General features: G+C 38.5%; 2 protein-coding genes across 3 annotated transcripts in view; one reads left to right on the forward strand and one right to left on the reverse strand.

Moving 5' to 3' along the window:
• Positions 1-994: 994 nt before the first annotated feature.
• LOC131955449 (soma ferritin) lies at positions 995-3,783 on the reverse strand. Of its 2 annotated transcripts, XM_059319586.1 has the most exons (4): positions 3,576-3,781; positions 2,527-2,673; positions 2,048-2,173; positions 995-1,263 (listed from the first exon to the last, which is right to left on the reverse strand). In XM_059319586.1, exons 1-4 carry the CDS (start codon positions 3,672-3,674, stop codon positions 1,117-1,119), a joined length of 519 nt encoding a protein of 172 aa, XP_059175569.1. In that variant the 5' UTR covers positions 3,675-3,781; the 3' UTR covers positions 995-1,116. The 2 variants fall into 2 exon arrangements, with proteins under 2 accessions (XP_059175569.1, XP_059175570.1); XM_059319587.1 differs by lacking the exon at positions 2,048-2,173 and having other exon boundaries at positions 3,576-3,783.
• Positions 3,784-7,808: 4,025 nt separating this feature from the next.
• The window catches only part of LOC131955448 (liprin-beta-1), an 84,452-nt gene continuing 68,602 nt past the window's right edge, over positions 7,809-23,658 (forward strand). The window contains exon 1 of the mRNA XM_059319585.1: positions 7,809-7,983. The gene's annotated coding sequence lies outside the window, so the exon portion shown is untranslated. The remainder of the gene's footprint in view (positions 7,984-23,658) is intronic.

The raw sequence follows: 23,658 nt of genomic DNA on the forward strand, positions 1-23,658 counted from the left end.
CTAAGTGAGATGAATGATGTTTACCTAGAACTATGATAAATCCGACACTTTCTTCACTACAAAAACACAGCTTTATTTTTGTTTCAAACAATTCTACATGTGAGCATTGTTTCTGTTGGCTAATAGCACCAACCTCTTCTTAAATGACAAAACAAACAATGTATGATTGTATAAACTGATAATAAAAAATGGGAAATAAAGTGGTTTTTAAACATGAATCTTTCAGTGTGGGACAACTGTAAAGTCAAAATAAAATAAAACAATGCCCAAGCTGCATCAAATAGCTTTGGCTTTAAACAAGAGCTTGTGAATGTTGATTAGTTTTAACTGAGTTTTTAATATCAAATGGAATTATTTTTAAAGTTAAGCAAAAATTCAATTGAGCAATCAAACAAAAAAGCTATCTATATATTTACTTAATTGTATTCCTACATAAACAAGCTATATCACATGTACTATAACAACAGAAGAGTTGTATACAAACTTGTATCCAGCCACAGTAAAATGTACAACTTGATATTAACATCTCTTTTGTAAACAAACTACTATATATTCAAGTCAACTGACACTTGTGAAAAGGCAAAAAAAATATGTAAATTTGAAAAACTAAACAAAATTACATAACAAAATTAGAATTTATATAATGTACAATTTTGTTTAGCTCTTCAAATTACAACAAGAAAATTAATTATAAAAAATAAAAATCACAACATTGTGTGTAATATCCTGGTAATTAATTTAAAAACAGATCAACTGTATAACAAAAGTTGGTAGCAAAAATCTTATGTATTATATTAATATCATAACCTAGGCAGCATATCCGTTTTTATGTGTTTAGCAATCTGTGTAATAGTAACAGACATTAAGAAATTGTTCTATTAAACTAGAGTGGTATGGAAGATAATAATCTGAAATAATATATGTGCACTCATCCGAAGTATTTCAAAGCCATATTTTTTTTTAGTAAAAACAAAAATTTCCAAAAACACCCAAAACCAAATAAGGTATTTATTTACCCAGATTATACAATCTTTTTTGTAAATAATTTTTTTTTTATCTCACTGCAACCATGTGACCATAGGGTTGACCAGGTGGGAAACTGGACAAAGCCAAATTTTATGAGCTCTCTTGTAAAGTTTCCTTGTCAAACAAATATTCACCAAGACCTGGTCCAGCTTTGGTCAACTGAGTTACGTAACTGGCAATCAGCTTAATGGAGTCCACCTGCTCTTCCAAGAATTCTTCCTCAACAAATTCATCAAGCTGGAAGAAATATTCAAGGGTGAAAATTTTTTTTAAAATAGGTGTCATGTTAAGGATAATCCATTGTTAAATTTAAAGCTAATTGATTGTTAACTTTAAAGCTAATTGATTGTTAACCTTATAGAGTTATTCATGGTTAACTTTAAGGCAAATTCATACTATTGCAAGGCTACAATCTATGGATATGTTTTATAAAGTAGGACACCCTTGTTAGACTCAGCTTTAGGAAAACATGTAGTGCTAATGGCAAGACAAGCTGTTAATACTAAAACAGGCTGTTAATACTAAAACAGGCTGTTAATACTAAAACAGGCTGTTAATACTAAAACAGGCTGTTAATACTAAAACAGGCTGTTAATACTAAAACAGACCTACTTTACTTCATCAGATCTGTCAAGATTCTAGGCTAACTATTGCAGTGGAAACTGTTAACTAAATTCTTATTATTGTGCTACATTGGGTCTAAAAAAAACTGATAACTAAATGTTTATGACTGTGGTGTAATTAGCTTAAAAAACCATCACTAAATTTTCACGAGTGTCCTAAGTTTTAACTTACATGTGTGTCATATTTTGTCTAACGCATGTGCTATGTTTAAACTTACATGTGTCATATTTTGTCTCATGCATGTGCTATGTTTCAACTTACATGTGTGTCATATTTTGTCTCACTGGTGTGCTATGTTTAAACTTACATGTGTCATATTTTGTCTCATGCATGCACTATGTTTCAACTTACATGTGTGTCATATTTTGTCTCATGCATGTGCTATGTTTCAACTTACATGTGTGTCATATTTTGTCTCAGCAAGTTTATGTAGGTCAAGCAATGCCTGGTTGATATTTTTTTCCAGCTTAAGTGCTGTGGTCATAGCGTCCAGTCCACTACCCCATTCATCATGATCAGGTTTCTGGAAAATTAAACTTACTTGTTACCACAGAAGGTACATAGAAACTATTTAATCAACACAGAAAAAATGGAACAATATCATTATGTGCTCCACTCTTAACCCGAAAGTGTTGAGTTTGGTATCCTTGCTCATGAGACAGCATGTATCTTAGCATCTTATTTAAACATTACAGTCAGCTGGCTTTACATTCCCAGACATGTTGACATCACCAAGGTCAGAGAGTTACAACCCACAGCATTATCTTATGATTCAGTTAAAGGCAAACAATAATTGCCATAAAATAGCTATAGTTAGTCTATAAAGTTTATAGAACAAATTAGATTAAAAAAAGTTAAAAAAGATTGAAATGTGACCTTGACATCCTGCAGGATGATTCTGCCACCTCGTTTGGTCTGATATTTCATGAACTTTTCAGCACGCTCTCGCCCTCTGTCTGAAAGCTTCTTGAAAAACTTGAAAAATCCAGGCAGAGCAACATCATCCCTCTCAAAATGAAAGGCCTATGGAAGATGTGTATTCACTCATCACATCAAACAGGTCACAAATGTCAGTGCAAATAACTTCATTAAAAACTTCTAATTGCAAAGTTGAATTGAGTTTTTTGTACATAATATGGAGTCAAAATGGAATGTACAAAAACTTGGGCTTGTTGATCTGCTTTCTAAAGCAGAGTTTCTCATACATCTCTTTTGCTGCAACTCCCCCCCCCCCCCACCCACATATATCAAAATGCCCCCTCCTTAGTTCTATTTTTTTTAAATAAATTTAGGGCCTACTAATAATATATATTAACATTTTCTACAGGCAGGAATTTTAGTTGGGGCCAAAGAGCTAAAAATTTAATTTATTAAAACTGTATAAATCATAGATTGTATGTGTTCCTAGAATGCCTAGATATGCCACTATATAATTATTAAAAACAGTAGGCATAGCTGCCTTCTTAGCCTAACAAAATACTAAATATTACTAAATATTATTCTTAGGGCCTAGATCTATATGATATATCTAGATCTAGGCCTATGCATAAGTATATAATATATAAAAATTATATATCTACGTTTTGATCTAACAGTCTAAAAGTAAAACACAACTAGGTCTAGATCTAGATCTATGTCTACAACTTGAAAAGGCAATTTAGCTGCAAACAGCTAGTAAAAACATGACAACAAAAACAAAATGTAACAAAGCAAGTAGATCTAATCTAGATCTAGATTCTAGATCTAGTAGTAGATCTAGATCTAGGCCCTAACTAACTAGGTAATAAGTAACTATGTAAAATTAAATTGTAAAATCTAACTAGAGTTACTCTGAGTTACACTACTAAAGTAGTAAAGTACATTGTTTCGTACATGTTAAAAGTTAAAAGACATTAAAAGTGCATTACTGAACATGTTTTTCTTACCATCGAAGAGTAAATATAACTCGCATTGAGCTCGGTGTTTATGTGCTTGTTAACTCCAGCCTCGCATTCTTCCAGATAATTTTGACGAGCTAGAGACATCTTAGCAAAATTTTAAATTAGACACAAGAGATCTGGATGTTAACTCAACTGTTCAACCTCTGGTTACTGCTGTTTGTAAAGGTCACAGGAGATCTGGCAACACTGTCAAGTTCAAGGTTAGGAAGCTTGGCTAAAAATAGATAGTAAACGTTCCAAAACATTGTCGAAAACAACCGAATTTTTTTATATACAAAAAAAAAAAAAAAAAAAAAAAAAAAAAGAAACACCAAATACGCTGCTCCATTCGTCAAAAAACTTGATAATTAGTTCAATTAAATTGGTTAATTACATTTTTAAAAAAACAACATCTATATATATAATTCTCTTCTGGGAGACATTAGAAAACAAGCTGCAAGCGTCTTGCAGTCCCCTCTCTTCCTCTCTATCACTACCACCCAACCTCCCCCCCCCCCCCCACATGGTCTGGTGAGTTGTGGTCACGCTAAATGTTTACAAACCGTAGAGACGGTTTTAGTGACGGTTATTAGGGGCAGATAATTTAGTTTGAAACGATTTTAAACTTAGGGGAGGTAACTAAGAGGAGGCTGCTTTCACGACGGGGTGGGGCAGGAGTTGGGGGAAAGGAGGGTGTTAGTGTTTTAAAGCAAATATTTTCAGTGGCAGCACTAGTACTGTCGAATTCACAAATTATGAATTATTGAAAAGTAGAAAAAAAAAACAACTAAATAGCGGCGTATGATACGCCGCGGGTCGGCTCGTATGTTTATATACTTTAAAATTGACAGCGTTATTTTTTTTCTTAACAATTATTGTAGCTAAGGGGGTCGTCCATAAATGACGTCACACTCGTAGGGGGGAGGGGGGGGGGGGTCCGTAATTTTGTGACGGTGTGTGATGACGGGGAGGGGGTGGGGTTCAGATGGTGCGACGTCACACTTTTGCATTATAAAAAAGCAATGTTAGAAAACGAATTTTAGACGTTATTTTGCGTTTTAGAAAACTGTTTAAAAAAATTGTAATAACAATTGATTAAAATACTCTATTTTGACAGAGTTCAGACAAGATTTTGGAAAAATATCGTTGTTTAATAAAAATTCAACTGCAATTTTGAGGGGGGGTTGTAGGCTGAGGTGTGACGTCATTTTAGGGGGGGTGGTCTGGCTTTTTGTGACGACGTGTGACGGAGGGGAGGGGGGGGGATAAAAATCGTTTAAAACAGCGTGACGTCATTTATGGATTACCCCTAATTTACATTGAAATATTTTTAATGTATAATCGGAGGGAGGGGGGGGGGTGTAAATAGATTAAAAAATCACTTGTTTCTAACCAATCGGATACATTTTTAGCACATATAGGGCAAAATGTTCTCGATTCGTATGAGATCCAAGTATTGAGCTATGGGGGGTGGTGCAAGAGTGCTTCGTCCAGCAACTCTATAAGGGTTAGCACATGGGTGCTTTGTCCAACCACTAGGGTTGGCACTTGGGTGCTTTGTCCAACCACTAGAGTTGGCACATGGGTGCTTTGTCCCAGAGGCGTAGCGAGGGGGGGGGCGGGGTGCAGACCGCACCGGGTGACACCATTTAGGGGGGTGACACCAAGGCAAAAAATAGTAAAATATATAGAGAAAAATTTGAGGGGGGGGGCATGTGAATCGAAAGCTTGAGGGGGGGGGGTGCAAATCGAAAGCTCGAGGGGGGTGCAAATTGAAAGTTCGAGGGGGGGGGGATGCAAATCGAAAGTTTGAGGGGGGTGCTAATCGTAAATTGAAATTTTGTCCCCGGGAAGAGTCGCTACGCCTCTGGGGGGGGGGGGGGTGACACCATTAAGTGCCGCACCGGGTGACACCCGACCTCGCTACGCCACTGCTTTGTCCAACGACTAGGGTTAGCACGAAGGTGCTTTGTCCAACCACTAAGAGATGGGGTCATACACGACCAATTCTTATCGCACAGCTACATCGTTTGCTACATATCCTAGATTGTGGTTTCCAACAGTGGCGAATGCATGTTGTGTTGTAGGGGGGGGGGACGTTTACCCCCCCCCCCCCCCACCACCACCCACACACACTAATGACAGCTGTCTTACCTTAAGTTACAGCTGTTGGAAACCGCCTCTGTCAGTTTTTTATTCTATCTCGTACAAACGATGGTGTGAGCTTGGTCAGGTGTCGACAAAACGCAAAAATGTATCAAGTGGAGTCCAATATTCGCACAAAACAATTAGATGCAAGCAGCAACGAGAATGACGATAACAGAAGGCAACAAAATCCTAGTTCTGTTGGTTGTAAAACACGTGACATGGTGACGTCACGTCGTGTCACCGTGTAGTAAACAAAACCACAGATGGAGAATTACTTCATAAAGCCGACCACCATGAGTGGCTACTGGAAGAAGGTCGCTGGTCAAGATTGATATCTCAAGTAGCAGACGTAGCCAGTTCTCGTCGGGATCGCCAGACGTCTACAGCAGACGATTTCCGCAATGGCTGACCCAAAGCATGGTGAGTAGAGCCTCAATCCATTGATACTAGGGACATTTTTTTTTTAAATTCTAGAAAACCACATTGTAAATCCAGTGATTACAAGTAACAATTTTGCAACATCTAGAGAATCACCCCGTTTTGTAATAAATATCTACAAAACAGTGTGGTTTTGTAATATTTAGAAAACCACATTGTTAAGCCATTAATTAATTATAAGTGACGTTTTAAAACATCTAGAAAACACCTTAATTTATTATTTTGATTAATTGACATAGATTTTCAGTGTTTGTTTAATATGAAGACCACGCCAAACCAAACTGAATGCTGCTAATTGACGACAACCAACACACATTTTGTTTGCTAACGGGAAAGCAGCCACTCCCCACCCCCCACCTCCACCTTCACGCCACAAAAGACATACTTTATTGCACTAACGTATTGCTGTTCCGATATATCTATCCTTGATTAATTAATCTTTACTTAATCAATATATAATCGTTCTTGCTCTGCATAATAACAGCATTTGTTCTACAGCTGGTCACTTAATTTTTAAATTACAAATATTAAATCAGCTTAAGATAAAATCACAAGAAATATTACATTTAGAACATTTCTAAATTATCAAAATAAGCATATTATTTCCGTTAATTAACTAATATAATTAAAATTATCAAAGTGATATTAGCCTAATTCATTCAGTGTTTGTGTTTCTACTGATAAAGAATCTTTGTAGTTTGACCGTTCAGGATTTTATTTTTAAAAACACTGAGACTGGTGCAGTTTTTAAAATAAAAGTAATGAAAACAAAGATTCAATTAATTTTTTAAACATGAGCTAAACGAACAGATGTACTCGTACTCTCTAGATATGCACGCACTGTTCAAAAAGTTTAAATTAACGAATATTACGTATTACGCGGCGTTGTAAGAAATGTTTTTACAATGTAATCATATTAATTAAATATCGAATTTCTCCATTTGTCAATGGCATTGAAATCAATAAGATAATCTCAGTTTTTCTTTAGTTGAAAAAATATCAGTTGCAGATCTAACAATAGTGGGCAGCAGAGCACTGTGAATGATTTTATCACAAGGGTAAAACTTGGGAGGATTTAATTATGTGAGTGAAAGACCGCATCAAATGTTGACGTATTTTTGTAAAGCAACGAATCAATAGCTTGGGTAGTCTAGTGGGGCACATGGAAGTCGGGATGATAAGAACATGGATTGTTTGGGCTCAGTGAAGAAATGGAGAAATTATAGGAGTCATGCTGTTAAAACCAGTTTGATAAAACATATCTAGCAACATGCTGGCCTTTATACATTTCAATATTCTAACCAATATAAGCATAGCCTGGTTAAAAATAAACATTAGAAACTCTGTAAGAGAGAATCAATCAAGTTTGAATCAATCAAAGATGAAGTGATAATTATTTCAGTTATGATTGAAGTCTTGTATAGTGATTTCATTATATTGATGGTAAACAATTAATTATAATTAATGAAGTAGGACAGCTTAGTAGATTAACACTAGTCATTTATAGGCCTATATTTATCCCTATACTAAAACACCCGACATTTCCTGCCCTAAAGGTTACGGTGACCTGAGCAGCCCGCCCCGCCCCCACCTGACCAGGAGCCGGAGCCACAGGGTCAGGGACCAGGGGCTGGCCGGGGCCCTGCGCATCGCCAACCTGGTCTCGGACCTCACCCACGTGATACGGGTGTCAGATGACCCGGAGAGGCTGAAGGACGTCATTCAGGGGGACGCTCTCAACCTACTGCGGGAGTGGTTGTCAGCCAACCCAACATCTTCTGCTGAGTGGTTGTCAGCCAACCCAACATCTTCTGGTGGAAGCAATCAGGTTCGAGTCTATGAATGATTGTATGAACGTTTACTGTCAGCATCCTACGCTCACTGAACGCATGAACTAAATTTAAAAACAATGTTCAAGTTTTGCATGCATTTTGGTCGATTCCTTGTAATTTATGCTAGTAAAAGTTTGGGATCCAGCTAATCAATTTTTCTTATTTACATTTACCAAGTGACCATGAGAAAAAAACCTATATTGTTTTGACTATTTGATTTTTTTTTTTTTTTTTTTGGTTTAGTAACCGGAAATTCTAAAAACAAAACAAAGTGCACCCAATTTGTAGAAAAGTTAACACGTTTTTATAATAACATTTTTAGTAACGTTGCACACGATTTTAAAAATGTTTAATGGTTACTTCCAACCCGTGTAATGCATTAAAAAAGTAACGTTCCCTTTTCCACCCTGACGGTCCATGGGGCAAGTAAGGTAGAGTTCACCTGTTTCTCTCATATGATGGAATAAAGTGGTAATCACTATGCCCAGCCGCCTTTACTCTCCCTTACGTGAGTCAAGTACTCACCACTACAGAGTTGGGTGGTTGGGTTGTTTCAGGGATGTTCTACTGACTTCAACCCGGCTTCTCAAGACTTTTGGGTTAGCATTCTATCGCTCTACCGCTAGGCCATGCATTAAGTCACTGGTAAAATGGTACTACTGAAATCCACAACTTAAGTACTATTTCGCCTTTTGTGCGCTTAAAATACGTTTTTATTTCCACGCTATATCATAACACTAACACTACTGACAAAGTTCACAGCAACCAAGTGCGTGGGTTGGGTGAGTTGTCACCCATGTGCGTGACCCATTTCTCGCCCATGTTATCAAAACGAGGTGTAATGCGCAACACCACGCAGTTGCAGCAGTATAAAAATAAGCTTAAAGTTCAGACGTGTGGTTTAAATAACGCAAGCAACCGAAGGACCATGTTTTCAGGAAACAGTTTTTTAAGTATTGAAAAAAAATCCAGGTTTTTGGTTGGAGGGGACAAATTCGACACACATTTGTTTACATTATTGTGGTGGGGCCGCAACCACCGTTTACACTATGAAAGTTAGCATTACACACTATAATATTTCATATTGCTTTTACGTTTGTTGCAAAATGTGTGTTAGTACAAAAATGTTGAGCTTGTGTTCGTGTTTTATGATAGAAAACTGTAGAAGGCTGTAAGGATTCGTTAAGGTCGGGGATTTGTGCATTCTCGTAGGTTTGTATCGTTGACAGATTAAAATTGTGTACATTTTTGTAAATAAACAATGTGCCAAAATTGCAATTAATTGTTAACAGAAGTTGGGAGTTGGGGTCTCATCCCGCCCTCGAAAAAAGTAAGGGGCGTTGCCCCTTCTCGAAAGTTTAAAGTGCCCCCCTCCCCCACTTCCCCCTGGAAAAAATGTCCGTAAGAAACACTGACTGTAAACACCGAAGGCTGAAAGGAAGCTATTCCAGCAACCATTATATATAATTAACCGTAAAACTCATTTGGGCGACCAGTGTTTCTTCCAGACTTTTTTCTCCGGGGGGGGGGGGGGGGCGGTCTACATTTTCCGGGCACGACGACACTGGTAAAAGTATATGTTTACTATATAAATTCCATCTAGTTCGGGGGGGGGGGGGGGTAGACTTTCTTGCCCCCCCCCCCCCCCCCCCCCCCGAAGAGATGCCTGGAAGAAACTCTGATGGTGACGATTACGCCTCCTCAGTCTGTATATTGTATACATCCTTTCGATAATGACGTGTGCTGTATATTTTGACAACTGTTGCATCCTGAGATTTTTATTCTCAAGTGTAATAGATTGAAATAATTGTGAGGTCAAGGGAACTCACTCTTCTGTATTAGTTATATTTATAATATTGTTATCTTGAGTGATGTCCCTTGTGCATTGTACTTCCGACCTTGCCGGTTAACAATTAAAGCTGTTTACATACTCATGGCTTCTGTCTCCGTTGTATTCATAATCTACCTCAACTGGCGACGAGGATAAACATCTACTAGAAAGAGCACCTACTTACGCAAAAAAGAGGTTTGCTAGAGCTTATTAGCTAATTATTTCTAGAATTATGGCGCTGTATGGCCAAATAAAAGAATTTGATGCGAATGATGAAATCATTCAAGATTACCTAGAGAGGTTAAGCTTTTACCTAGAAGCAAACGACGTGACGATAGAAGCCAAAAAGAGAGCTGTTTTGTTAACAGTCATAGGGCCTCAACAATTCAGGCTACTAAAGGACTTATGCGCACCAGCTAGTCCAGATACCAAGAGCTTTAACGAGCTGAGCAAATTGCTAACAGACCACCATGCGCCTACCCCATCAAAGTTTTTATGTCGAGCTAGATTTAACAGTAGGACTCGTCAACCAAACGAGTCAATATCAGAATATGTTGCTGCTTTACGTCATTTAAGTGAATTTTGTGAATTCGGCGATACGCTGTCTGACAGACTATGTGAAAAGTTTGTGACAGGTGTAAACAGCCCTGATATTCAAAGAAAGTTGCTGCTCGAGTCAGATCTAAAATTGGAAAAAGCAATACAACTTGCAATGTCATTCCAGCAGTCATCAGATGCGGCGAGATCTTTAGCACCTTCAGAGATCCATGCAGTAAACAGCAGGTTAGTCAATAAACATCAACCCCATCAGAGCATTCCAACTTATGCTAAACAGCCTGCTCGTTCAAATCCTAGATCTAAATCTAGTAATGATTATCAAAAATGTCATCGATGCAAAGGTCCCCATGCATCTCATCGGTGCAAGTTCAAGTTAGCAACTTGTTATAAGTGCGGTAAGCAAGGTCACATTGCCAAGGCCTGCTTTGCAAAGTCTTCGTCTGTTGCTAAATCTAGCCAGTCAAGACAGTACCGCAACCAAAGGCAGCACTATGTTAACTCTCACCAAGACTACCTAACCCAACCAATGAACCACTCTACCTGTGAAAATGCTCAAATTGATTTGCAGCCGGATTTCAACCTGTTCTCTGTTAAATCAATAAGTCATGCTCCCATCAATGTACAAGTTAATATCAACGGTAAGAGCATCAGCTTCCAACTTGACACTGGAGCATCTCTAACAGTCATAACAAAGAAAGATTTTGACGCTGTCACTGGAGGATCAGTGCCTCTACAGCCATGTCACAAGTGTCTAACAACATACACTGGTGACAATGTTCCGGTAATAGGAGAGTGTATGGTTCATGTGAGTTATAATGGTCAAAGTGTTAAACTTCCTCTTCTTGTGGTTGAAGGAAATGGACCGCCATTACTAGGTAGAAACTGGTTAAGTGATCTTAAGTTAAATTTGGAGAGTATTTGTTCATTGAAGAATGTAAAAGAATCTAGTCTTACTTCACTAGATAAAGTTATATCTGAAAATAAATGTGTTTTTGGTAACTCTGGATTACTAAATGATAGAACAGTGAAGTTAAGCATTAAAGACACAAATCCAAGATACTGCAAAGCTAGAGTTCCACCTTATGCAATGAGGAATAAAATTGAAAATGAGCTAAGTAGATTGGAATCTAATGGCATTATAAAGAAGGTAGACTATTCCGATTGGGCGACACCCATTGTGCCAGTGTTAAAGAAGGATGGTTCTATAAGAATTTGTGGAGATTATAAAACTACACTGAATAAGCAAATAGAGCTAAATAGGTACCCTATACCTAACATTGAGGAAATTTCTTTGAATTTGGCAGGAGGAGACAAATTCACTGAATTAGACTTTAGTCATGCTTACACTCAACTAGAACTGCATCCAGATTCAAAAGTCTATACGACAATAAACACACATAAAGGACTCTACCAATATGAAAGACTATGTTTTGGCATATCATCTAGCCCTGGAATTTTCCAAGCTGTCATGGACAGTATTTTTAAGGACATTCCAAATGTTTGTGTTTACTTTGACAATGTGTACTTAACTGGTAAGAATGACACTGAACATCTTAAAACACTTGATAAAGTATTAAAAATTGTTGGTGAAAAAGGTTTAAAGATAAACAAAGATAAATGTCAATTCATGCTGACAGAAATTAGTTTTCTTGGTTATATATTAAGCAAGCAAGGTATCAGACCTCAACCTGAGAAAACAAAAGCCATTAAAGAAGCACCCAAACCTGAAAATACCCAACAACTAAGAGCTTTTTTGGGCTTAATAAATTACTATGCAAAGTTCATAGGAAATCTGTCTGGTAAACTATCACCACTGTACAAGCTGCTACAGAAAAATGCAACTTGGCACTGGGGTAAACAACAAGATACTGCTTTTAATACAGCAAAAGAGGCTTTGTCTGCTGACACCTTACTAACTCACTATGACCCAGGGAAAAGACTTATATTAACATGTGATGCTTCACCAGATGGTGTAGGAGCAGTCTTGTCCCACATGGATGAGAAGGGTGATAGACCCATTGCTTTTGCCAGTAGATCTTTGAACCAGGCTGAGAAAAATTATTCTCAGTTAGATAGGGAAGGCTTAGGCATCATTTTTGGTGTTAAGAAATTTCATAAGTTTCTGTTTGGTAGGAAGTTCACCATCTTTACAGATCATAAACCATTGCTAGGTTTATTTGGAGAAAACAAAACCCTACCTGAGCATGCCTCACCAAGAATTCAAAGATGTGCTATCACACTAACTGCATACAATTATGAATTGAGATACAAACCTGGATCTGAGAATAGTGCAGATAGTCTTAGTAGATTACCTTTAAAAAACCAAAGCCTGAGCTATGTACCAGAAGATGTATTTGTTCTCTTCACTATCATGGATAACTCCAATATAAATGTGAATGATATTAAGAGAGAAACACAAAAAGATGAGTGCTTAATAAAAGTATATGAGTACTGTAAGAATGGTTGGCCTGAAGAGTCTGTGAATGATGACTTAAAGCCATATAAAATAAGAAATAAAACCCTTTGTGAAGATTATCTAAAAGATGGAGAAGATGTAGTCCATTATCAGTTAGAGTTGCCTAAACAAAGTATTTGTAACTTAATAAATGATTATGGTGATATGGCAATTTCAAATGTTTTAATTTAAAGAGAATACATTAGTAAGAAGGAATGTGATCATCAAACAACTTTGCTAACATCATTAGCACTTACAGAAACTAAAAGGGTAACATCAAAAGAAGAAAAAGATTTTTGCAATTTAATACACCCATTTCAAATACTGGATCACAGTTGCAAAGTGATATGGTCCAGAATATTACTCATAAACAGTATTTTTGGTTACCAGGAAAGCACTATCAGATTACCTGAGGAAATTGATCAATCAAAGAAATCTATGTCAGTCAAGGATCTGAATAACAGCATAATACTTTCAGATGCCAATTCAAAAATAGTTCCATTAAATCATGACAAAACATTCATTGAAGGAGAATTTGGTGTTAATAAGAATGTGTATCTAAGAAATTATGGGAGAAAGGAAAAATGGATACCAGGTTAAAAATAACTTGTGCAGATAATAAGTGTGAATCTGTCAATCCCACCAAGTCTGATCAGTTCACACTAACTCAGTTTGTTCCACAACCAAGTTCTGTTGATATGAGTGAACCAAGTTGTCTGGAGTCAGAAAATGTAAATTCTGGAGTTAATGATTTAAATCCTAGACCTCCTGAGATAGAGAATCCAGATGGTCAGAATCTTGAGTCACCAAATCAAAAGCTACTGAGAAGGTCAAACAGGACAATCAAAGTCCCAAATAAGTTAGACCTATGATTCTAAAGGTCAAAAGGACTTTGACATCATTGTTTTGTATCTTGATTATGTTGTGGCATATTGTGCATTGTTTGTAAGGATGTAATCTACCATAGTGTTCATGTTACAATATAATTGGTGATTTTAGGATACTATCAATTGTTCTATTGAGAGATGTGTTATTGTGTTCTAAGGGTAAAGGGATGTAATAGATTGAAATAATTGTGAGGTCAAGGGAACTCACTCTTCTGTATTAGTTATATTTATAATATTGTTATCTTGAGTGATGTCCCTTGTGCATTGTACTTCCGACCTTGCCGGTTAACAATTAAAGCTGTTTACATACTCATGGCTTCTGTCTCCGTTGTATTCATAATCTACCTCATCAAGCTCTAGATTTTAGTTTTTGATAAAAATTAGTCCAGTATTACTGGCCAATATATTGGTGGCTCACACAACGAATGTACGAACAACGAAAGGTGCACGTCGTATCTTCTGCTGGCATATGCCCAGTGTGTTGGGTGATTAAAAGCGTCCGACAAACGCTTGACATGCATTAATTTCATCAGGTCCGTAACGTTGTAGTATATGTCTACTATCGTCTACAGAAGTAGGCCCATTTAAATGTGGGACTGGCCAAGAAACGTAAATAAATGGAAACGAGGCTTGTTATTTTTCTGTGGTCATCATTATCTAGATTCTAGACGACGGGCGAAAAAAAATGATACTATTGACACCTCTGTATTTCATGAAAAGGCTAGTTGCTAAATCACGTGGTATGGTGAAACTAGGTGTATAAATGTGTATGCGTGTCTGTAATTGTGAAAGAATGTGGATGTATTGGTGTTTTTGAAAATTGTCTAATGCTAAATTATATATATATATATATATACTAGCCGTCCCGGCCAGGCCCTGCTCTGGCTTCTGTGAAAAACCTTTCTGTTAAAGACCATTACCTGTGTGTTTAGTAATCATCATAAACTCGGCATTGCACACCCAAACCCAAACCAAAACAACGAAACGCAAACATAAAGCTAACACAATTACAAATACAAACGAAAACAAAAACCTAACAACTAACCCAACCACAACCACAAACACCAATACGAACACAAAGAAAAAAACAAACGAAAAAGCAAACGAAAACAAACCAAATCCAAATGCAAAACCAACCACAAACCCAAAGAAAAAAACACAAACGAAAAAACAAACGAAAACAAACCAAATACAAACGCAAAACCAACCACAAACACAAATACAAACACAAACGCAAAGAAAATAAAACACAAACGAAAACGAAAAAAGAAAGAACAAAAACGAACCAAATCAAAACGCAACCACTAACGCAAACCCAACGTAAACACAAAGAAAACACTAACGCGAACATAAACGCACAGTGCTCAGAGTCTAGCCCGGGGCGGAATCGCCTGTTTCAGCTTAATAAACGACTATAGTACCCCAACTTATTCATAGTCTTTTGCACTCACTTTAATGAACGTAGGCGCGAAACCGAACACGGGAGGCCCGGGACCCCAAATAGCACCCTGTCTGGGCGCCAGAGGACGCACCATGACGTCACCGCCTGATTGAACTTAGTAAACGACTATAGTACATAACTTATTCATAGTCTTTTGAACTCACGCGAACGTATATACCATAGCGTACACCGGAAGGCCCGGGGCGCCAAATAGCACCCTGTCGGGGTGCCGGAGGACGCCCGGATTTGATTCACTTAAAGACTATAGTAACCTTTCTTACCCATAGTCTATCGCACTGTTAAAAACAAAACTATGCAGCATAGCGCTCACATGATAGCCCAGGGTGCCAAATCGAACCGTGCAAGGGCGCCGGCGGACGCGCCTGTTTCAATTTAGTGAACAAAAATGATAATACTCCAAGCTTATCCGTAAATGGAAAGAAATAAACATATAGGATTTGTAGGACCTGGCTTATTAAATGTTATTGATTTAAAAAAAAAATATTGAACAGTATGTTCGGTGTATAGAATAAAAAAAAGGCAGTGTTAAAAATACCTAACGACATTGCACTTAATCAATCCCCGCTAATTATGTAATTATTTTTTTTTCTTAACACCAAAAACAAAGTAATAAAATGTAAATTCTTTCTTCTTAAGAATTTTTTTTATTAAAGGGAAGTAACTGTGCAGTCAATACATTTCCGACACAATTTTAGAAATTTTATAAACGTCGATACACTTTTTAAAAATTTTATGACGTGTTCATAATTGAAAATTATTCTTCTATGTAAATAGAATGAAAATTGTTTTTAAAGACTTTCAATGGTAATTTTTTGACTCGTAAATTTAGACTGTGAGCACGATAAAAAATCTAACACTTAAATCCATAGAACTGTCAACGACAAACTTTTTTGCCACACGTTACAGAACTGAGCTTTATATATTAGATATATATATATATATATATATATATATATATATATATATATATATATATATATATATATATATATATATATATATAAGGAGAAATTACTTTTTTTAGCCAACTCCCCCCCCCCCACCCATTCAATTCCTGTCTACGCCACTGCTTGTCTAAGTCAAGTTTTAAGAAGTTACTAAAGTTAACAAAGTTAACATAAAATAGTTAAAAGTCGCTGGTGGGGGGACGAGGGGGCACCTAAAGCCAGTTCTATGAATGAAGTGTTCCTCATCCCCGACCCCAGGAAAACCTCCCGTTCCCAGAGTTCCATTCGATGACATCATTAGCTCGCACATTGTTGTTTAGCACAGGATGGTTATTTCGGGAACATCCGTTTAGAATTAAATAGGTCACGGGGTCAACGTGTGCTAAACTGAGAAATCTCTACCGGAAGTCTGGTGTATTGTAGCTTGCTTAAACCACGCCCACTTAGGGATCTATCAACAACTTTGTGTTGTTTCAATACTAGTTCTAACCACAGTTTCCCGCTATTTTTTCAGAAACTTTTTTAGAAGACCTACTTGCACAACTTTGCATTTAGAGTCCATTCGATGGGCATTTGGTCATGTACCAATATCCACACTATGGCATTTTGGTTATTTAACAATACCAACAGAATGGGCATTGCGTCATATAACAATACCAACAGAATGGGCATTTGATCATATAACAATACCAACAGAATGGGCATTTGATCATATAACAATACCAACAGAATGGGCATTTGATCATATAACAATACCAACAGAATGGGCATTTGATCATATAACAATACCAACAGAATGGGCATTTGATCATATAACAATACCAACAGAATGGGCATTTGATCATATAACAATACCAACAGAATGGGCATTTGATCATATAACAATACCCAAAGAATGGTATTTGGTTATTTAACAATTCCAACAGAAATGGGCATTGCGTCATATAACAATATCCACGGAATGGGCATATAACAATGCCCGCAGAATGGACATTTGTTCATATAACAATATCCACACTATGGGCATTGGTCATATAGCAATGCCCACAGAATGGAAATTTGGTCATATAATACCCAAAGAATGTGCATTTTAAATCAAATAGTCCTTCTGTTTATCATTAACACAAATTCGACTTTTTGAAATTTAAAATACATATTTAAAAACAGAAACATCACTTGTTTGAAGTTCCAATTTTCTATCTAATGAAATGTTTATAGATCATTTTTATAGATGGACGTTTCAATGTTTATTTCGTTTCGTTTTTTTTCTCTACATTTAATTATTGTTTTCATTTTACCTGGCAGTAGTTGATGTTTAATTAGGCTGTTTTGTAAACTACCAACTGTGTATGTACTTTTTTGTTGTTGTTAAAAGCAATAAGTTTAAGAGAAATACAGATATGTTAATGTTTTTGATATTTCTCGACACATGCCAAACTTGTTGACGTGTACTATATTTATAGACTTGTGTTGTATTTTGATGAGTTGTGCATTTTTTGATGTCGTGTGTTTTATTGACATTTTATAAAAGTGTTAATGAAGTTAAAAGATAATTAGCGGACATATTTTGTCTCACGTATAGAGCACTTAGACGTGTCTGCATGTGCCGTACAACTTTTATAATTTTGACACCTAGCCATACACGTGAAGAAACATGGTCTATTTTTTTTAGCACTCACAGAACACCACGAACCGACACACATACACGGCTAGCATAAACACACACACACACTCACATACACACACAGGGTACAGCCACAATGAGCTCACCCTCCACAGGTATGCTCACTTCTCCCCCCCCCCCCCCCTTCGCTAGCACGTGCCTAGCAGTTGAACTCACATTCAAACTCCCACGCCGTCGTTACGGTGCCTGCTAATTTTAAAAACCTAATTACCTGTTTAATTGCCTAATATGTACCTGGTCCGCACGTTCTACCGACTCACGGGCTTGTGAACAGCCACTCACCCCACCATTGTGTGGCGCCCGTACAGGCGGACTCAGCTAGAGCAGGGCCCCTGACTGAAAATTATCCTGGGCCCACAGCCGAAAATTACCCTAGGCCCACAGCCGAAATATATCCGGGGCCTCTGTCTGAAAATTATCGTGGGACCACGGATGAAAATTATCCGGTGCCCCCGTTACTAGTTGTTATATCTCCATGACTATTTATATCGCATCAAAGCCCCTGTCTAGTTGTTATATCTCCATGACTATTTATATCGCATCAATGCCCCCGTCACTAGTTGTTATATCTCCATGACTATTTATATCGCATCAATGCCCCCGTCACTAGTTGTTATATCTCCATGACTATTGACATTGCACCAATGCTAGGAGGCATCTTAAGGCTTCTAAAATGCGAAGGCCCCTGGCTGCAACTAGGTCAACTTGACCTTTACCCCGCCCCTGCCTGCATGCTAATGACCCCGTTTTGCCTTCAGGCGATGAAGACATACACCTGTCTGGAATCATTGTTATCTTTATCCTAAATATCATCATATCCCATATGGGAGGTCAAAGTTCAAATCTCATCATCACCTTCAACTTAGTTTTAGTAACCCATGACCCTTTAAACCCACCGCTCTACCCCTCTACCCCTCACACAATCACTACCCTTTACAATTTTCTCCATGCATAAAAAATTTGAAGAAGAATCTACTATAGTAAACCTCTAACGTAATATCTTTTCCTGACTTACATTTACTTTCCGTCCTTCTGTAAAGGTTAGAAAAAAAAAAAACTCACCGTTCACTCTCTCACTCACTCTCTCACTCACTCTCTCACTCACTCTCTCACTCACGTGTGCATGTTCTCCTACAAGTTTTCAAATCCCGCCTCCCGTCTGCCCGTGTTTGAAGCAGACGTGTGCTGGCAGCCGGTGTTTAACGTATTCATTTGGCAGTAACAATTATCTTATTGTTCCGTGGTCTACTGATCCTACTTTTGTTGTTGCACCCAGTTCGAAGGTGAGCAGTGGTATCACCACTCACGGGCTCACTGACTGAGCCTAACACCTAGTGCTACCTGTGTTTACGTGCATCAGGCAGAAAATTGTGCATTCTCATTCGTACAGGAGATTTAGTTTTCATTTGGAGAATTTTGTTTGTGACTGTTAACTTCTATTTGCCTTGTTAATTGTGTTTGGATTGAAAGTTTAAAAAAAATCATTCTCATCATCATTGCCGCGTTAATGAGTTATTTTGTACGTTAAGATTATTGTCATAGTGGCATTAACTAGCAGCAGAAATATAATATATACATATGTTTATAACGTGTATATAACAGAAAGGCTCTTCTTTTAGTACAACATGTTTTGGAACCGAAAGTTTATTCCGTTAGCACAGCGTGAAATTAACACAAAGTTTCTTCTGTCATTAGGCCGCTTCTCGCGCAGGTAGAAATCATCACAAATTCATTCAACACAGTAATTAAATAGCGTTCTCGTATTATTTTAATTATAATTAATGCGGTTTTCTTTTTTATATACCTCACTAACTTGGTTTTGTATTACCAGGGACGCTTGTATATTGTTAGTTAACTTTTCTTGTTGTTTTTGTTGTAATAAATCTTCATCGTTCAATTAAGAGTCTGAAACCACTGAGCCGACTCAGTTCTAATTGGTACCTGTCTTTAGGACGTCCCTGTGATCATTCAGCTCTAATTGGTACCTGTCTTTAGGACGTCCCTGTGACCATTCAGTTCTAATTGGTACCTGTCTTTAGAACGTACCTGTGATCATTCAGCTCTAATTGGTACCTGTCTTTAGGACGTCCCTGTGACCATTCAGTTCTAATTGGTACCTGTCTTTAAGACGTACCTTAGAGCACTCAGCTCTGCTGTGTATCTGTCTTGAGCGGGTAAAGTATAGACAGCAGGGCATAATCCTGACAGTTTCACTCTGTTTTGCGTGTTTACTCATGTCTAGACATGCAGCCTCTATTGTCTGTCTAGACTTGCAGCATCTATTGTCTGTCTAGACTTGCATCCTCTATTGTCTGTCTAGACTTGCATCCTCTATTGTCTGTCTAGACTTACAGCCTCTATTGTCTGTCTAGACTTACAGCCTCTATTGTCTGTCTAGACTTGCATCCTCTATTGTCTGTCTAGACTTGCATCCTCTATTGTCTTTCTAGACTAGCAGGCTCTATTGTCTGTCTAGACTTGCATCCTCTATTGTCTGTCTAGACTTGCATCCTCTATTGTCTGTCTAGACTTGCATCCTCTATTGTCTGTCTAGACTTACAGCCTCTATTGTCTGTCTAGACTTACAGCCTCTATTGTCTGTCTAGACTTGCAGCCTCTATTGTCTTTCTAGACTAGCAGGCTCTATTGTCTGTCTAGACTTGCAGTCTCTATTGTCTTTCTAGACTAGCAGGCTCTATTGTCTGTCTAGACTTGCAGCCTCTATTGTCTTTCTAGACTAGCAGGCTCTATTGTCTGTCTAGACTTGCAGTCTCTATTGTCTTTCTAGACTAGCAGGCTCTATTGTCTGTCTAGACTTGCAGCCTCTATTGTCTTTCTAGACTAGCAGGCCCTATTGTCTGTCTAGACTTGCAGCCTCTATTGTCTTTCTAGACTAGCAGGCCCTATTGTCTGTCTAGATCCTCTATTGTCTGTCTAGACTTGCATCCTCTATTGTCTGTCTACTGAAGTGCTAACTATGCTGTTGTCTGTTTCAGCCATTGATTTGCTTGACTGAATGTTTCTCGAGTTGACCAATGAATCTGACAAGCTGTACAGATTTATTTAGAATGTTTCTCGAGTTGACCAATGAATCTGACAAGCTGTACAGAGTTATTTAGAATGTTTCTCGAGTTGACCAATGAATCTGACAAGCTGTACAGAGTTATTTAGAATGTTTCTCGAGTTGACCAATGAATCTGACAAGCTGTACAGAGTTATTTAGAATGTTTCTCGAGTTGACCAATGAATCTGACAAGCTGTACAGAGTTATTTAGAATGTTTCTCGAGTTGACCAATGAATCAGACAAGCTGTACAGAGTTATTTAGAATGTTTCTCGAGTCGACCAATGTATCTGATAAGCTGAACAGACTTATTTAGAACCTAAGATGGACATGGCCGCTGGCGTCAGACGCTTATCTACAATCTAAAGGCACGTGTGGTCCGAGCATTGCTCGGGTGACGCAGACATTCCTTTAGGGAGCTCGCGCCGTCTCGAGAGTTTTGTTGAAACCGGAAGTCGTGAGTGATTGAGTGATTGAATCTGTTTTCTCCGTAAGTAAAACACAGGGAGGGGGAGGCGCACGTGGATACAGGTGCTCACAACAGTAGCGCGCGTGCGGATAGCTGAAGGATTTAGCGTGCTAGATGAAAGAGTTAGCGTGCGGTTAGTGTTAACTTGCGGCTAGCCATGGGCCCCGTGATACTATCAGCCATGGGCCCCGTGATACTATCAGCCATGGGCCTCTTGATACTATCAGCCATGGGCCCCGTGATAATATTAGCCATGGGCCCCGTGAGGCTCCCAGCCATGGGTATCAGCCGTGGGCCCCATGATACTATCAGCCATGGGCCGCATGATACTATCAGCCATGGACCCCGTGATACTATCAGCCATGGTCCCCGTGATACTATCAGCCATGGTCCCCGTGATACTATCAGCCATGGGCCCCGTGATACTATCAGCCATGGGCCCCGTGATACTATCACACTTGGGCCCCGTGATACTATCAGCCATCGGCCCCGTGATACTATCAGCCATGGGCCCCGTGATACTATTAGCCATGGGCCCCGTGATACTATCAGCCATGGGCCCCGTGATACTATCAGCCATGGGCCCCGTGATACTATCAGCCATGGGCCCTGTGATACTATCAGCTATGGGCCCTGTGATACTATCAGCTATTGGCCCTGTGATACTATCAGCCATGGGCCCCGTGATACTATCAGCCATGGGCCCTGTGATACTATCATCTATGGGCCCTGTGATACTATCAGCTATTGGCCCCGTGATACTATCAGCCATGGGCCCTGTGATACTATCATCTATGGGCCCTGTGATACTATCAGCTATTGGCCCCGTGATACTATCAGCCATGGGCCCTGTGATACTATCATCTAGGGGCCCTGTGATACTATCATCTATTGGCCCTGTGATACTATCAGCCATGGGCCCTGTGATACTATCATCTAGGGGCCCTGTGATACTATCAGCTATTGGCCCCGTGATACTATCAGCCATGGGCCCTGTGATACTATCATCTATGGGCCCTGTGATACTATCAGCTATTGGCCCCGTGATACTATCAGCCATGGGCCCTGTGATACTATCATCTATGGGCCCTGTGATACTATCAGCTATTGGCCCCGTGATACTATCAGCCATGGGCCCTGTGATACTATCATCTAGGGGCCCTGTGATACTATCATCTATTGGCCCTGTGATACTATCAGCCATGGGCCCTGTGATACTATCATCTAGGGGCCCTGTGATACTATCAGCTATTGGCCCCGTGATACTATCAGCCATGGGCCCTGTGATACTATCATCTATGGGCCCTGTGATACTATCAGCTATTGGCCCTGTGATACTATCAGCTATGGGCCCCGTCCATGGGCCTAGTGATACTATCAGCCATGGGCCCCGTGATACTATGAGCCATGGGCCCCGTGATACTATGAGCCATGGGCCCCGTGATACTATCAGCTATGGGCCCCGTGAGACTGTAGGTCGTTCACTATACCATCTGTTACGACTGAAATATGAGCAAACAATTGTAAAAACTTACCTATAAATAGAATAAAAATAACTTCCCTGCGCCCACAGATATTAGGGTTTAAAGAATCAAATTACTGTAAACTGTCGTAAACTTAGCATGTCTTTAATTACCTTACACATATCGTACACTTAGAGCCCAGATAGTGTCTGAGTTTCATTAGTCAATTACGTGGTGATAAGTTACCTCGAAACTCTACTTAACCCGAGTTTTAACTTAGTAATATTTTCTTCCTCAAGTTACTTAAGAACTCTACCCGAGGTATAACTTTGTAACATTTTCTTCCTCTAGTTACTTAAGAACTCTACCCGAGTTATAAATTTGTAAGATTTTCTTCCTCTACCTATCCCTATCCCCTCTTCACCTTTACAAACCTCTGTTTTCACGCCTCAATTAATCCCACATCAATGTTTTACTTAATCAGACGTTCGGTGTCGGTCCTGGCAGAAGTTAACTTAAAAGGAAAGTTTTAAAATTTCAGGTGTTATTTTTGGTTTTAGATGCGTCAGAGAATGCCTTTAAGTTAATTATGGGGAAATTTTTAAAGATTCGGGTTTTATTTTTGGTGTTAGAAAACGTCAGAGATCGACTTAACTTTGGGGAAAGTTTAAAGATTTGGGTGTTATTTGTTTTTTTTTTTAAATGTGTGTCAGAGATCCGTTATTTCAAGTAAAACATTAAAAGAATCATAGCACAAAGTGGCTTGCAAGTTTCCAACATTTGACATTTTAATTTATGTGTATGGTCTAACATAACAATGTGTATGGTCTAACATTGAAATGTTTATGGTCT

This window comes from Physella acuta, unplaced genomic scaffold (assembly GCF_028476545.2).
Source record: "Physella acuta isolate Inbredline_101_S28 unplaced genomic scaffold, ASM2847654v3 ptg001066l, whole genome shotgun sequence".
In the NCBI taxonomy this organism is placed as follows: Eukaryota; Metazoa; Mollusca; class Gastropoda; family Physidae; genus Physella; species Physella acuta.

Coding starts and splice junctions, on each gene's coding strand:
- LOC131955449 (XM_059319586.1), bottom strand. CDS start 3,674: ATGTCTCTAGCTCGTCAAAATTATCTGGAAGAATGCGAGGCTGGAGTT. Junction 2,674..3,575: donor GTTATATTTACTCTTCGATG/GTAAGAAAAACA, acceptor CATCTTCCATAG/GCCTTTCATTTTGAGAGGGA. Junction 1,264..2,047: donor AGACAAAATATGACACACAT/GTAAGTTGAAAC, acceptor TATTTCTTCCAG/CTTGATGAATTTGTTGAGGA.